The sequence below is a fragment of the Vipera ursinii genome, assembly GCF_947247035.1.
Source record: "Vipera ursinii genome assembly, chromosome: 1".
Classification (NCBI taxonomy): domain Eukaryota; kingdom Metazoa; phylum Chordata; class Lepidosauria; order Squamata; family Viperidae; genus Vipera; species Vipera ursinii.
The window spans coordinates 207628474-207645587 of record NC_139512.1 but is presented as its reverse complement, the minus strand read 5'-3'; the positions used below and the strand labels follow the sequence as shown (position 1 = coordinate 207645587).

Sequence of the window (17114 nt, the reverse complement as noted above, 5' to 3'; positions counted from 1 at the left end):
GCTCTGTTCTTGAAGGGTTTCCAAAATCTTTCTACAAATATTTCCAAAATTTCCATTCTATCCCCAGAACTGGAAATTCAGTTTGCAATTTCTGAGGAGCATCAAAGAGACTTTTCTGTTCTCTGAAGTAGGTAAACAGTTAAGACCAGATTTCCTTCCTCATTGTATTAATTACAATAGAGTATAACCTGTCTCTCCCAACCACCACCACCATTGTTACGCGCTCCCAGCAACAGAATAAGATAATATTAGCAGACTCTTTGCATTGAAAGAAGCAGAAAGCGTGGTTTCTCCCCTCTTTGCATCTGCATGTATGCTCAAAGGTAAGAAAAATGTGTCACATTATATAAACCACTTTTTAAAATATGTATTGTTTATCATAAAAAGTAAAAGCAAAGCAAAACAAAACATACATTCAACACTAGCAACAACAGCAACAAAAAATAGTGTACAAAAAAAGAGGAAAAATTGATCAAATAAATTTTAACATTTAACATGTAGGATCCACCCTGGCTGCTGAAAAAAAGAAAGAAAAAGCAGTAAGCCTCCCCTTTTACAAATATATCCAGTGTGTTTTCACATGCTTGCAAGACCACCACATACAATAAAATGAACTGGATTTTGACTACGTATATTTCCAGCACTTATTAGAAATCCCTTTATACATTTTTGCTAGTCTATCTGGGGTCCAGTACCAAGTATATAAATCACTTTTAACTCTGAGTAAGGTGAGAAAATTACAAGAACTCAGCAAGTCCACAGTGTGATGGCGGAACTTTTCTAAAAGAGAAGGCAAAGTGCTGAAGGAGTGTGGTTGTCGCCAAGATGTTTTGAAAGCAATGATTCTCTTTCCTCTGGTGATTGTTCTCCATGATAACTTTCAGCTTCTAATAGGTTATCTGGGGGCAGAGGGAGAACAAAGGTGTGAGAAAAACAATTTGGAATATTCTCATTAAAGTTTGAGCGGTGGCCAGAACCAGTTTGTTAGCCATTCTACGGATCGCCCCCTGCTAATCCCTTGTCAGTTTTCATAGGTGAGAATTGCTATTTTCATAAACAATAATAGTTCATGTAACTGCTTGACCAAGTTCAGATCTTTCCTCTTAAACCTGCAAATGTGTGTATCTAAACAAAAAAAGCAACTTACAAAACTCAAAACGTGTAAACAACCCAACGGTTATATCCATGTTATACTTTATGCCAATAGAAAAGAATGGTTCTCTCTGTTCCTTAATAATTGATTGTAGAATATAAGAAAAAGTATGGAGTCCCCTGAAATTGAAGTGCTTTGTAACTTAGAAATTCTTAGAAATAGTTTTCAATTTGCTCATTGTAACCATGACTGAAGTGCTGCTGGGCAGCTTGTTTCTACTTTTCCACCAATATTTTGACAGTCCCCAATGAGGTGAGTTAGACTGAGAGAGGGGAGGTTCATTCAGATGCAGGTTCTAAATTTTCTCATTCCTAGATTAATGCTGCTACAGATATAACCAGTGCTTTTTTTTTGTAAAAGAAAAAGGTGCCGGAACTCAGACAAGTCATACAACCCGCCTTGCCTACCCTACAAGGTTCCATCCAAAAAAGGTGCCGGAACTCCGTTCTGGGTGTTCTATGACAAAAAAAGCCCTGGATATAACACTGGAAAAGACCGTGTGTTCTTTGTGATTGCTTCTCCAAACTATGCAGCTATGATAATCAGCAGCCAGCCTAAAATGGCTCTTGAGTAAATCAGACAGATGTACAATGTAAAAATCATAGGGAATCTGATCAAAGTGTACCTCTCTGTGATCATCAGTGCCTAACCCCTCCCCCATCTGCATACACTGAGCATACTATACATGTTTTCATGAGATACTACTGAAGAATGCTACTGGGAATTCTGTCATCAAATCTGAGGGATTACTTTAGTTGGTTCCAAAGTTTTTAAATATGTAATAATTAGACATAGTATCTATAATACTATGGCCACCTAATGAGAAGGAAGGACTCACTGGAGAAGAGCCTAATGCTGGGAAAGATTGAGGGCAAGAGAAGAAGGGGATGACAGAGAATGAGGTGGCTGGATGGAGTCACTGAAGCAGCAGGTGTGAGCTTAAAGGGACTCCAGAAGACGGTCGAGGGCCGGAAGGCCTGGAGGAACGTTGTCCTTGGGGTCACAATGGGTTGGACATGACTTTACAACTAACGACAACAACAATCTAATAAATGGAGGCCTTCCAGCAAGTCAGTTTTTGCCAATCACATCCCACTATAAAGTCAACCTTGAGTCAGTGAGAAACTCCTGGCAGTCAGCAGAATTAGTCTGCAATACTGCATTCTAACCACTGCGCCACCACGGATTAGCTCATGCCTCTGCTATATATTTGTAATGACACTGAATGGTATCAGAAGCAAAAAGAATGGTTACCAGGGCAAGGAATAGAACAGATTAAGGTAGATAAGAGACTTGACAGATTTTCTTCAAAACTGTAATTGTATTTGATTGTTGTGATGGAAACCTCTAGAGTACATACAGTACAGTCCTGTCAGTGTACTGTAAATGGGCCTTCAATTTTCTGACATGGAGATTGTAGAATTATGAGACGGGACTGTCTTTTCAGAATATCAGTGGTCGTTGAGCCTTGGAATTACAGTGAAAGACATTGCTTGGGGGATATACCAATTTTTGCTAAATTGGTATCCTTCAGCTATGTTGGGACTCCCGCTGCAGTATGCCCATTGATCATGCTGGCTAAGAAGTCTGGCAGTTGAAATTTAAAATCTCATTAAAACAGGTTGAGGAGGACACTCATAGTAAATACATCTCTGTTGTATGTGTACGGGTAGTCTTCAACATGTGACCACAATTGAGCCCAAAATTTCTGTTGCTAAGTGAGAAATTTGTTGAGTGAATTTTGTCCCATTTTACAACTTTTCTCACCACGTTTGCTATGTAAATCACAATTGTTAAATTAGTAACATGGCTGTTAAATTTCTCCATTGACTTTGCTTGTCAGAAGGTTGTAAAAAGTGATCACATGACGCAAGGACAATGCAACCCTCGTAAATATGAGTCAATTGTCGAGCATCCAAATGTAGATCCACGTGACCATGAGAATAGAGTCATGTATGAAAAATGGCCATAAGTCACTTTTTTCAGTGCCATTGTAAATTGTAAGTTGTAAGTTGAGGACTACCAGTATGCACACACACAGGCACGCACACATGTATGCAGGCACACACACACATACACACACATTATATTACATACCATTGCTATGAACATTCCTAGAAGTCTCTTCAACCCGTCCCATTATTTCATCCTCAGTAGCACTGAGATTTTGTTTCAGGAAATGGGTTGACATTTTCCCTTTGCCTTTCACCTGTATGTTTCCCCTTTCTGCTATCTCAAACACTTGAGGAGGAAGTGCTCTGTGCAGTGTAAGAAACAACAAGAACAACATATAGAGTTCATGACTTACTGCTAACTGGCCATAGCTGGCTAGCACCGCACTAAGTTATAAGCAAACAAACCATATTTTGGCTTAGCACAATACGCAGAGCAGATTATGAGATTTAATCCTGGCACAGTAAAGTTCCCGCCTGATGGATTTGGTATTTCATTGCAAGCCCTTACTTACTTGTATGTTGTGGAGCTGATATGGATTTTGTCTGGCAATCCATGGCTTTCCATCCTGGAAGCTGTATTGACGGTATCACCAAATAAACAGTATCTGGGCATTTTGTCCCCAACTACACCAGCCAACACTGGTCCGGTGTGTATCCCAATTCTAATCTGTTGAGAGAAACACAATATACAAGACACAATGTAGAAAAGGTTCTTGTGGAAATATATTTCTTTAGTGGGTTCTGGAAGAAAACCAAATTATTCTTTTAACTCTGTGTGTGTGTGTGTGTGTGTGTGTGTGTGTGTGTGTGTGTGTGTGTGTTTCTTACCATTTCTCATGAAGAAGACGCCAGAGATCCATTTATATAAATAATCTTTCCCTTGCAATTGTCCCATCAGGGCCCTCATTTGGAACCAGGATTGATTTTGTGTTTTAAGATTTGTTACATATTGTTCATAATCTGGGGCTTTATTAATGTTTTCTTTCTTTTTTATGTATTTCAGCCACCTTTAGAAGGGGTTTATCATTAAAAACACCACAGATATTTCAAATAAATATTTTAAATAATTTTGAGGAAATGAAAAGCTTGCTTTGCTTATATTTAGTAATTTTAGTTGGTTAAACAGAAGTTGTCCTGGCAGTTATTTATTTATTTATTTGGAGTAGTTTCTATTCAAGTTTAGAAAAAAATAAAAATAAAATCCCCACTCAGCAGGCTCCTGACTTAAGAAATGCCTGTAGGAGGGAAGGGGAACTGAGGAATGAAAACAAACAAATCCAGAGACTTATTCCTTATATCAGGGATCCCCAACCTATGGGCGCAGCCAGTAGTGGGATTCAAATATGTGAACAACTGGTTCTCTGTGTGAATGCTGCTTCTGGAAATCCATTCTGGGCCTGGGCAACAAAAAATTAGCAACCAGTTCTGCTGAAGTGGTGTGACCCAGCTGAATCCCGCCACTGGGCCTCTCCCATTACTGGGCTGTGGCCTGCTGGCCATTGGGTTGCGGGACAGGCTGGCCAGTGCACACACTCACCCCACTTGTGCTAGGGCTGCTGCTACACAAACTGGTGCCACACAGTGAAAACAGGATGCCCCATGGCAAAAATGGGGCACTATGCGGCAAAAGCGGGATGCTGCGCAGCAAAAATGGGGCACCACATAGTGAAAATGAGGTGACACTAGCATCTGTGTGACAAAAATTGGGCGGTGCTAGTGAGTGTTATGCAGGTGATAGCACTGCCTTGTTTGCGTCATGTGTGCTCGCAGCCCAGTTTGTGTGTGCGCGTGTGCATAAAATGCTTCCCCCTCCCTTTCCCTCTGGTCCACCAATCGAAAAAGGTTGGAGACCTCAACTGTGAGAGGGATCTCAGAGTCCTAGTAGACAATCACTTCAATATGAGCCAGCAGTGTGCTGCAGCTGCCAAAAAAGCTAGGCTGCATTAACAGAGGGATAGAATCAAGATCAAGTGAAGTACTAATACCACTTTACAATGCTTTGGTAAGGCCACATCTGGAATACTGCATCCAGTTTTGGTCACCACAATGTAAAAAAGATGTTGAGATTCTAGAAAGGGTACAGAGAAGAGCAACAAAGATGATTGGGGGACTGGAGGCTAAAACATATAGGGAAAAGTTGCTGGAATTGGGTATGTGTAGTTTAACGAAGAGAAGGGTGAGGGGTGACATGATAGCAGTGTTCCAATATCTCAGGGGCTGTCCCAAAGAAGAGGGAGTCAAGCTATTCTCCAAAGTGCCTGAAGGCAGGACAAGAAACAACGGATGAAAACTAATGAAGGAGAGAAGCAACCTAGAACTAAGGAGAAACTTCCTGACAGTTAGAAAAATTAACCAGTGGAACAACCTGCCTCCAGAAGCGGTGAATGCTCCAACACTGGAAGTTTTTAAGAAGAGACTGGACAGCCATTTGTCTGAAATGGTATAGGGTTTCCTGCCTGAGCAGGGGGTTGGACTAGATGACCTTCAAGGTCCCTTCCAACAACAACTACTACTTCTTCTTCTTCTTCTTCTTCTTCTTCTTCTTCTTCTTCTTCTTCTTCTTCTTCTTCTTCTTCTTCTTCTTCTTCTTCATTATTATTATTATTATTATTATTATTATTATTATTATTATTATTATTATTATTATTATTATTATTTAACATTTAGCAGATAGAGTAGCCATATAAAAGAAAACCATTTCAGGAAAGGACGAAGAAAACAATTAGTGCCTGCTATAATCATTCTGTTTTAATTCTCTCTCTTCTCTTTGCTTCAAGTGAGATGGCTTGATTTTTTTGTTTTTTTTAAGTCTTAAAACTATGAATTACCTGTATAGGTCTAGTGGTAATAGGGTTCATAACTTCTCTTGCAGCAATTCTCATGCCAAGGGCAAAATTAGCCACCCTTTCAGCATGATTGGCAACTGGGACTGGAACTCCTCCTACAACCATGTAGGCATCACCAATGGTTTCCACCTATAAAGCAAAATGCATAGTGAAGTACGCATGGACACCCACCAACCATTTGCCTAGGCTGGCATGCTGGTGCCCGCCAGATGTTTGGATTGCAACTCTTGCATTCCACTGCTAGTTGGAGCTAATGGGAACTAAACTTCTAAAAGCTCTGTAAAGGAACCTAGCAATCATATCTCTTTATTTATTAAATGTATTTGCTGCCTATGTCACCGTGGGGATAATCTGGGCAGATTACTCCCATTTCTTTCATTTTACTTGGGGAATCATTCATTTTACTTACTTCAATGCTTACTTACTGCAAAAATATCTTATTAAACAGCTAGTATGGCCGATTGCTGGAAATTTTGGGAGTTCCAATCCAAATGTATGGGTGGTACCAGGTTGGGGATGGCTGTGAGAGCAGATCATTCTTTATGCAGGAAGGGAAAAGTGGAGGGAATGGTTGCAAGCCAGAAAAATTGCTAAATTATACTAAGCAATGTCTAGTTTTGAAGTTGGTGTAGGAAGCTCATAGTTTTCAGGATTCATTCTCCCTTCTTGCTGCCAATCTAAAATTATCCATCCATTCATCCTATGCCCTTGGGATGCAAAAGACAGAAGCAAATGTTATAAACATCAGCCACACTTACTTTATAAACTCCATGGATGTTAGTCAGTCGATCAAACTTGGAATACATTAAATTAAGCATGTTCACAATCTGAATAGGTTCACAGACAGAACAAATTTTTGTGAAAGTCACAACATCACTGAAAAGTATTGTGCAGCAGTTAAAATCTCCTGGGGAATAAACAAAAAAAAGAATAGTCAATTTTCAGAAGCAACAGTTTATCTGTTTTTGGTTTTTAATATGACAAGGATAAAATACTCAAGCAAAAAGTCCAACAACGCTTAACAGAAAATGATCTTTAACTATTGTTGCCACTTGCCTGAATCCTACTAAAAGCTGGAAAACAAATTGCAGCATATGTGACTTATCACTTCGTTAATATATTATAAATATGTGCATATTGATGGATGGACTCCAGTGGTTTAGATGCTAGGCTTTATTGAAATAAGTTGATTGACAAAGAAAACAAATTCTTGTATCATTTCAGAACACACAAGAGGCTGAAAGCCTCTCCTTTAAACCTTCTAAAATCTACTTTGCAACAAAGTTTAGAAACACTCACAATTGGTCTAAAAATGTAAGTAATAGTATGCAAATCCCTAGATAACAGATGAATGATCTTGAAAAAAGTCATGTTTGCATGTCCACCCTTTTGAAGCGGCAAGGTGTATGTCAAACCAATGGCTATTATCATTTTTGTTAAAGTTATGGAGACTGCACATAGTTTAGTTTTGTACTTATCTGTAAAATAAACATGGTGGAAAATACCTGTGTGTTAAATATATGTCCTGTTTTCACTTGGTTCCCAGGAAACCAGATTTCTATGCAAACTTTTGGGTACTGGGTTCTTTTCTTGAAGCAAGAGACGAGGCGAGAAAGTTCAGGCAGGAACATGCTTTATTGAAATGCAGGAACTGAACTGAGAACCAGGGCTGCAACGCAGCTATTTATACTCTGGCCACTAGGCGGTGGCCAATAGGTTTAAAAGCAACCTATTGCCGCCCTAGAGCCAACCAATGGTGGTCCTGGAGACTGACTGTCTGAGGAGCTGGCGACTGTTACCCAGCTCCCTGCTTAAGCAATCTCACAGCAACCAAACCCACGTGGTACAACTCAAGTTAAACTAGGTCCAATACATTACACAAACCAAATCCAAACACTCAGAATCTTAGCTTAGAAGGGAGTGTTTCCAGATGTTCAGTTGAAGTCCTTACCCTTTTATGACATGCCATTTTCTATTCGATAATCAAAGATAATAAAATTGCCATACCTGCTTCGACTTTTTTGCCTTCCTTCAGCTGATTAGCCACGTGTTTTGGTAACATGGCATAGAGTAAATTTTCTGATTTCTTCTTTTCTATCTCTAGGTTCTTAGAGAGAATCCTGAGCTCTTCCTTTTTTCTCTCTAGTTGGTTGGATAGTTCTATCTCTGCCAGCCGCTGCTGGTTGAAGAGGATGAGGTCTCTTGTTGGGTCATGCTGTGCGATGTCAGAAAGGTGCATTTCTTGTTCTTCTAACTCATCTAAACTGCGAAGCTTTGGTGAGCACAGGTAAATCATGCTGTGAATGCAGTCCATCCAGATCATTTGTCCTTTTCCAAATAAACGTATACAATGCTTTCCATTAGACTTAACCTATGAATTATTGGAATCTTATCTAGATAACTGTCAGTAAACTGAATGTGAAGATTATAAATTCTGTGGGCCTAATGTCTAGATTTCACAGGTTTACGTAGAATTTAGGATCTAGGATCTTTCATTCCTGTGTAAGGTCTTGAAAGAGTTAAAGGCAGCAGATTGACAAGTTCACACAGTGCAGTAACATAAAGATGGGCAACTTCTTACAGGTTATTGTAATCTTCAAGTCTTTCCCCCTTTGGTATCTCCAAAATTCCTCTAAAATTGTGCTATCAGAATTTGGTGGTAAAAATCTGAATTAGGACAGCATTATTCTCTCTCAATTTAGACGGAAAATGAAAGAAGCTCAGCTGATATTTTTTTTGCAAGTTCTACAACAGGGATCAAGAACTTTATACGTTAAAAAATGTACACATAGGATCAAGAATAAGAAGATGCTAAATGAAGAGTGGGTACAGACGTGAATGATCAGTATGAAAGAAGTACATTAAGGTGGGTTGGTCATATAAAACAATGAATCAAACTGTAAAATAAATCTATGAGGAGAGGGTGAATGGATGAAGATTAAAGGAAAATCTTAGAAAGTTCATGATAGGGTGGGATCCTCAAAAGTGAATTGTCTCAAGAACAAAAGACTATGTTGGTTATGGACATGGTGGAAGCCAGCTTGCTTCGTAAATATAGAAAGATATTGAGGTTATAATGAATGTGACTAGTATAAATTAGTTTCAGCCATGTTTCCTTTCCTTTTCTAATCCAATGGCTTTCACTTCTTATTCCTTACTTCTTTTCTGCACTCAACATAATGTTGCTTGTCCCCAAAGGAAATATCATGATAGATAGGTAGGCCTTTGCCATCACTGAGCAGTTAATTTAATCTACTGCTCTGCTACCTGACTCTACCAGAAAATGCATTACTGTATGCTAATTTTATTCCTCCTTCTATTTTTCTTAAATTTCAAAAGTTTACAGAAATTTGTACCTCTGAGCTTCAGCGCAGGCCGTTTCTTCACTGACTTGGACATAATTTCTCTCCTTATCTTGAGAACAAACTGGCTGTTGATAAACTTTTTCATGCTGGAAATAGTGAATGTGACTTGTGGGTGAATAATAGAAAAATACTCATCTAATCTGGTTCCACTTATTTGCAATCCGGGTACAAATTTCTGAATATTTACACCAGCCTGTTTGATTTTCAGCTGAGGACAGAACCAAAAGATAATTTCAATAACTAAAAAAAGACTTTTAAAACCTTCTTCAGAAACAATGGATAAGAAAACATTACCGGAAAATTAAAGATGTTTTTCATATCACTGTAAAACCGGGTTTAAGACTGGATTCTGTGAGGGCCCACACAACAGTCAGTAACTTGCACACAATCCCAGTCTCCTTTTTAATGGTTGTAGGCATCTTCTATAATGCTGATATATGATTAGTATACCAGTGAAAATAACTATATGAGTTCTCACTTTTCTGATGAAAGGAAATGGTAAATAAAGTAATACATTAGGCCTTTAATTCTTACGATATCTATTTTGTCTATTATTTATTTTTTTAAAATAAACCTTGCTCCCAAACATTGCCTCTAGTAAAATCTCCATATCACTGTCACACCTTGCAGGCCATGATAGCCAATTTTTCCAAGCCTAATCCTCACCTTCATGACTGCCCTGCCTCAACTTTACATATTTTACTAATTTTAATAATTTATGTACTGTTGCAGCAAGTGTTGTTCTAATAGAAACAACTAAGCATGCCCACACCAGCCCCACCCTCTAGCTGAAAGGTTAAGTCCAAAGAATCCATCCCAAAGTTTCCTTACTGTTTCATCAAACACGAGGTGGAAAGGAAATGCGTGGCAGAAGGTTCTCTCATCAAGCCAAAGCCGCTCAGGGAACCATGGTTCAAAGGTATGTAGAAGGTTTCCTGTAGAAAAGAAACATATATTTTTTTCTGGAGTTTGCTGCCTTCTCCAACCTGAAACCCCCGCCCCCAGCCAGCATGACTAAGAGAAGGCATCAGTTTGGGAAGGTCTTGCGGACAATTTCTGGATTATTTTCCACTTTATATTCGCTTATCTTTCTCTTCAGTGATCAGTTGAAATAAATGCTATCATTTTGTCAAAGAACTGCACTGAGGTCGTTGTGGTGCAAGATCTCTGTTTTTACAAAATGGAGCACCAGTGGCTCTCCCTTTCGCATGTAAAGTTAATTCTCTGAATTAGCATACTGTATTTTTTTTATCAACCATTCAAACAGAATTTCATTAATTCTCACTCCAAATTTGATACATTTCACTTGAAAAGGACGGGCATCTGTAGTTCCTATGATTTTATTGAGAGCAAAGGTAGCCTCCCTTCACTTCAGGGGTCCCCAACTCCCGGGCCGCGGCCGACTACTAGGCCTCAGCCTGTTCAGAACCAGGCCGTGTGAAAGGTGGGTGAGTGCACATGTGTATGCAGCTCCACTTGCACAAGCGGCAGGCGCTCGCTCTTGTACACGAAGCTCCATTTGTGCAAGTAGCAGGTGCACGTGCCCACTGTTTGCACAAATGGAGCTGCATACCCTTGCACATGCGCCTGTCACTCACACAAAACCGTGCCCTCTTCCCCCCCGTCCCCCTGGCTACCAAGCCAAAAGATTGAGGATGGCTGCTTTACTTGGATCATTGTTATTTTGGTTACATGGAGGAAGACAAAAGCTAGCATACATAAATTGGAGCTTGACCTTGAATCGGCTGAGTTTTCTGCAGAAATGAACTGCATGATTTTGGACAGCTTTAAAAATGGAATAACAGAGTTTTTTTAAAGAAAGAAAGAAAGAAAGAAAGAAAGAAAGAAAGAAAGAAAGAAAGAAAGAAAGAAAGAAAGAAAGAAAGAAAGAAAGAAAGGAAGGTGATATTCCCAAGTATTCAGATTCCCAAGTATTTAAAATCACATGACAGACTTGACAAGTCTGCTAGATAGGCTAGCCCTTTGTAAGACATAAAAACTTGCATCTTTTACTACTGTCAATTCTATGGAGACGATTCGTTTACTGATTTATTGAATTTATTTGCCACCCATCTCGTAGTCAGTGATCACGTCTGGGTGGCTTCCAGCATTAAAACCTTAAAATCTTAACACATAAATATCTTTTAAAGAATAAAAATAGAACTCCCAATCAAGGCAAAATCAGACACAAGATAGAGAAGGAGGGATGCACAGGAGGCAGGGGGAGGGGGGATTACCTCTTAATTCATCACTCACCTCCACTATGATGCACCCCCATTGGGGCCCCAAATCATCTGGCAGAGCCAGGTCTCCGGGCCCTTACAGGAGGTCAGAAGGGTGGAAGTCAAGATGTTCCAAAGGGCAGGAGCCAGGGCAGAGAAGGCCCTTCTCCTAGACCAGGGGTAGGCAACCTTGGCTCTTTTATGACTCATGGACTTCAACTCCCAGAATTCCAGCTGGCTCAGGAATTCTGGGAGTTGAAGTCCACGAGTCATAAAAGAGCCAAGGTTGCCTACCCCTGTCCTAGACCATCCCAGCCATAATTTGTTGCTACATAGAGCAATTATAAACGGTACAATAAAACTGAGAATTTATTGCATACTGCTCTTGTCTTGTTAATCAGCCACATCCTCTCATCTGATCTTTTTCTGTAATACTGCACATATTCAGCAAACTCAAGACTTCTGCTTGTATTCTTGAGGTCCAGATTTCATCCATCACTTATTGACCAACCTACCTGCCTCAGAATTAACCGCATGTCTCAAAGCATCGCAGTGAACCTCCCGTTCAGCAGTTTTTCCCCTTCCTTTTTGAAAAACCGCATCCTGTTGCTGAAAAGAAAATGATATGTTAAATCATCTCCAAAAGAGTTTTCCTGTGATTTGTGAACACAGCCCATAATTTAGAAATGTCCCTATTTCCTCTGCTCTGTATCAGCTCCTCTGCTCTTTCTATAGACTGAAACATCATCACCTCTTTGTCCTTCTGAGACCCATCTTCACATAGAGAAATTGCTTGTTCCCCAATGTTGTGCTTCACTGTTCCATTTGTCTGTAAAATCAAAAACACCACATGCTCCTTCTTCCCAGTGCGGTCCTCTTCTACATTTTGTTCAAGGATCTCCAGGGACACTTCACAATCAAAGAAATCTCTGGCTACCGCTTCTATAATTCCTATGTAAGGGAAAAAAAATAACAACCTACTTTAGGGCAATATGTGAAATCCTTCCAAAATGGCTCAGCTCTTAAGAAACTTCATGAAAGTTTCTTATCCCTTTCTCTCAATAACAGCCACAAAGCTTTTAAAAGCTTTTCAGGTTTAGAACAATTTTCTCCCCCATCACTGTTCTTCCAAAGTTCTTCTTCATTGCTCAAGAAAATTATTCAAACCTCTTAACAAACTTTGCAGTTAAGTCCAAAACAGGAGAAAGAAATGGGAATTTTTCTTAGGATTCAGGGAGGATTTCTAGCAGGATGAAATAGAGTTTAACAAACTGGAAGCCCAGCACATAATAATAGTTTTAATTATCACACACACACACACACACACACACACACACACACACACAAACTAAACTTTCTAGAGCTTTTTTCTTAGACCTAGCACCAAGGTTGCTGATCAAACAACTGGCTGAAGGTGACTTAATCTGATTTCAGGTTTGCTCTGTAAATATCTGAACATCCTGCTCTCCATCTGACTCCCCCCCCAATTATTATCATTTCCAATGAGAAGCTGACAAACTATAAAGTAGAACACAACCCTTAGCCTTATCCAAAGACCTTATTGGGAAATAAAAATAGTAGATGACTCAGATGCTTTGTTAGGAAGCGTGTATTCCTGTTTACTGAAAAGAAAAGAGAAGAGAAGAAGTGAAACTGAAGCTGAAGCTGGCTGAAATTCTCCCTACTTCTTCCAAATGTGTTCATTGGTTCAAAGATTTGGAGATCCCTGGGGCAGACTATTGTTCATCTTTCTCCAATTTGGTGTCGTGAAGATGTGTTATATAATCTAACTTCCATCCCAATCTGTTCTGGTCTTTGATGATGGCCTTTGTGGTCCAACACATCCCAAGACCTCTCCCTTCTTAAACATCTCAGCAGCTTTCTTCTATGCAAGTCAAGGTCATCTCAAGCTTTCTAAAGTGGTCCTTTCTCTGCTCTAAGCAACATTTGGGCAGATACTTTGCCTTTGTTACTTCATTTTAATTGTGTGCCCTAAGATGTATCATCCTCTAAAAAGTATCTATTGGAATGAATAATTAGGAATGATCACATTTGTGCCAAATTATATTCTACAGCATTTTAAAAAAATGATGGCACAAATAGGGGGCCCTTTATGCAAGGGCCTAAGACTGGGAATAGAGGGGAGTGGTGGAACAGCTATGTCAAGGTCACAGAGGTTGTTGAGCTAAGTAAAGAAATCCCATCCAACCCACCCACCCACCCTGGCCCAAGTAGTCAATTCCAGTGCTCAGTATACTTATGGAAAAGTCCCCACTCAGTTTGAGTGTCGTATAATATACATTCCATTGTGCAAATGGTGCCTTGGTACCTGGGACAATGTGGCACAAGCCTTTCCTGTCCGAATAATAGTGGAGGAGCATTCTCCCATCTTTCCTTTCCACTCGAAATGATGGTGCATTCATTTTCTAGGGAAGGACAAAAAACTGTTTCATTTTCTTCCCAAACTCCCTAGAGTCTAATACCCACCCGCAATAAAAAAAATTCAATTTTATCTTTCCTGCACAATTTTCTTTCCATTCAAGGTATAATCCAAAGGGCAACGCAGAGGAATAGCAAAGGAAGGAATGCAAATTGCAGAATGACAAAGGCATGGGGATGATTTTCTGTTGGTGAATAAGAACTTGACAATATGTATCTGAGATTTGTTCACAGTATTGGAAACATTGGAGAATGTCTCATGTTTCAATAACAGAATCAAACTCTGATTCATAACTGTTTGGACCTGTTCATGTTATACGCAATTTTATTCCAATTTTCTTTTCACAATGACTTGTACACAAAAAGCTCTCTCCTTCTGTTCATTTTCTCATACTTTTTCTTAAATACGCCCACTGCTGAGGCATATTAGTGCCTGTAAAATTTATTTGTCACAGTTGAGAATGACTATGACATGAATTGAAAGGTAATTAATTTCTATTTCAAAATAATTCAGTGGCAGAAAGAAATATTTTTCATGTAAATGACCCTTCTATATCCCTTGGCTACGATTACTTCATTTCAGTATTAATGCAAGACACTTACAATTATAATGAAAACAGTAGCTCAGCTTTTCTCTGATTATAATTCCCCAAATTCCTGGAAAACATGCATGGCCCATTGGGAATTCTAAATGTTTTAATCTAGGCATCTATTATGTTTCATGTCCTACAGGTAGCTCTAACAAGGCAGAGTAAGCTTATTGCAATAAGAAAGAGGATAGGTTACAAAATTTTGGAAAATAGAAATGTGTATCTTTTCAGTGAGTTTATTATAGCAGGACCAACCTATCACCTTTGAACTTTTAACTGAGTTTTGGTTTAGTGGGGAAGATGCTATTCACTTGTTTGATATCACAAAACTGTTTTCCTGTTCTTGTCCTACAATAGTTTGAAACTGTCTATTCTTTCACACCAAAATACAAAAACAGGTACCTGATAGGACAAAGCAAGGTAGCTATGTAAGGAATCAAGATTCTCAATAAACTCCATCAAATTTCCTCCTAGTGTCCGTAACATTTTATCATATCCTGATGTTTTGCAGAAATTAAAAAAATATTGCCCAAAAAGCTTCAGCACTGCCTCCTCTGGCATTTCTGCATGGGGAAAAAAAAGCAGATTCTAGAATAATGGCATGTATATAATAGCACAGTAGAAAGTATGTGCCTTTTCTCATGAACCTGCTTTGCTTTCTCTTTCCATGACGCCTTCCTTGCTGGTATCACGACTTCAAGACTTCATTCAGCTCCTCCATCTATGAATATAATCTGCAACACAAGTGCCTGACCAGTTTAAGAAGTGATTCACATTTACAATTTGATTCAAGGGCTCTTAGGAGTTGACTAAAGACTTCTTTTCTTTTCTTATTCTAGTCCACAGGGGTGTCAAACTCAATTTCATTGAGGGCCGCATCAGCATTGCAGTTGCCCTCAGGGGACCGGGTGGGTGTGGCCTGGGTGGGCGTGGCCTACTGAGTGGGCGTGGCTAGAGTGTGTATGGCCTACTGGGTGGGCATGGCCAGCTCTACATCGTTTGCATCAAGGGTGCCTATGGGGGCCTGGGCAGGAGTGGGACAGATCTGAGGGTCTCTGGTAGAAGGAGGGTCTCTGGGCCAGGGCCAAGGCAATGGGGGCCGTTCCCTCACTGTTTCCAGGATGGCTTCGCGGGCCACATGAAACCACTTTGCGGGCCGGATCCGGCCCCCAGGCCTTGTGTTTGACATGTCTGTTCTAGTCTGATAATGGATCCAAACTGAGTTAAAATCTCCAGCAACTATTAACTTGATTCAAAGAGAGAAGTCACATAATGTAAAAAGTCTATCTGTTCAGCAAAATGTATGTGCATACGTGCACAATGTCCACTGATTCTTGGAATGATTTCAGACATTCAGTTTGATAAAATCATCTTTGAATTTAATAGTGGCATTGAAACTTTACATAAGGTGGTAGGCAGCTCTGTTAAGGCAATTGAGATGGCACAGCTGGGCACAAAACAAAAAGAATAATCCAGGGACTTTTCATGTGTTAATTGACATAACAAACAAATATTTCAATCAGTAAACCAAGTGCAACCCATAGTTTTGAATTGCAAGATAGTACCTGAAAACAAATCATAGTTTATCTGCTAGTCCTTTTCCTGTATGTTACTAATATGAAAAGAAAAAAACCACATTACAATTTAGTGTAATATGAGAGCAGCACAGACTGCAATCATTTAAGCTCCTTTAAATTAATTTAATAGTATTGAACTCAGACAATTAATTTTGTGGAAACAAAAGACTGAACTGCAGGACTCTTGAGGTTTAAAATGATCCCTTGACGGTACAGAAATATATGGTAGGAAAAAAATTCAACTCAAAATGAATCAAATTAAACAGAAGAGAAAATATTTTTTTGTTGTTAGCTGCGAAGTCGTGTCCGACCCATCGCGACCCTATGGACAACATTCCTCCAGGCCTTCCTGTCCTCTACCATCTTCTGGAGTCCATTTAAGAAAATATTTTAAAATATAGTTAAAATATAAAATGAAAAGGATTTTTTAAAAAATGAAAATAATTACTAAAACCTGTAAGAAAGGATATAAATATCTTTGTTATAGTCAATGACCAGAACTATATGCAATTATATAAGGTAATTAGAATAAAACAAATTAAACTGTAGAAATAAAATAAGACATTACGTGAAATCTAAAAGACACAAAACTAATTTTCTAGGTTGCTAGAGCTGTTAGACAAAGGATTACAAATGTGTTAAAATACAAAACAAAGCAGTGTTAAAATACTTTAATTCTAATTCAATCGTTATTACAGTTTTAAGAGATAATTGTAGGGAGATGTGCAAAAATAGATAAGTAGAAATTTATCTGGGATCACTGACTACAGCGTTGCTTAACATTATACAGCCTTAAAATGATGATAGCTTTAGAATTCTTCCTTTCACATCTATAAGTGGGAATAATACTATCTCTTGGCAAACAGTAAATTAAAACTTGTAATTATCTCCGTACTTAGCATGTTGCAGGCTTCTTGGACCAACTTCACAGTCAAAGAATCGTCATACACTGTATATGTCATAAAAG

At 39.1% G+C, this 17114-nt stretch overlaps 1 protein-coding gene across 1 annotated transcript in view; it reads left to right on the top strand.

Moving 5' to 3' along the window:
* Nucleotides 1-8146: 8146 nt before the first annotated feature.
* Nucleotides 8147-17114, top strand: part of SERPINE3 (serpin family E member 3) — a gene marked incomplete at both ends in the record, with an annotated part of 46455 nt that continues 37487 nt past the window's right edge. Inside the window, 2 exons of the mRNA XM_083371171.1 lie at nucleotides 8147-8187; nucleotides 9485-9546. Of these exons, the coding sequence (XP_083227297.1) occupies nucleotides 8147-8187; nucleotides 9485-9546 (103 nt within the window). The remainder of the gene's footprint in view (nucleotides 8188-9484; nucleotides 9547-17114) is intronic.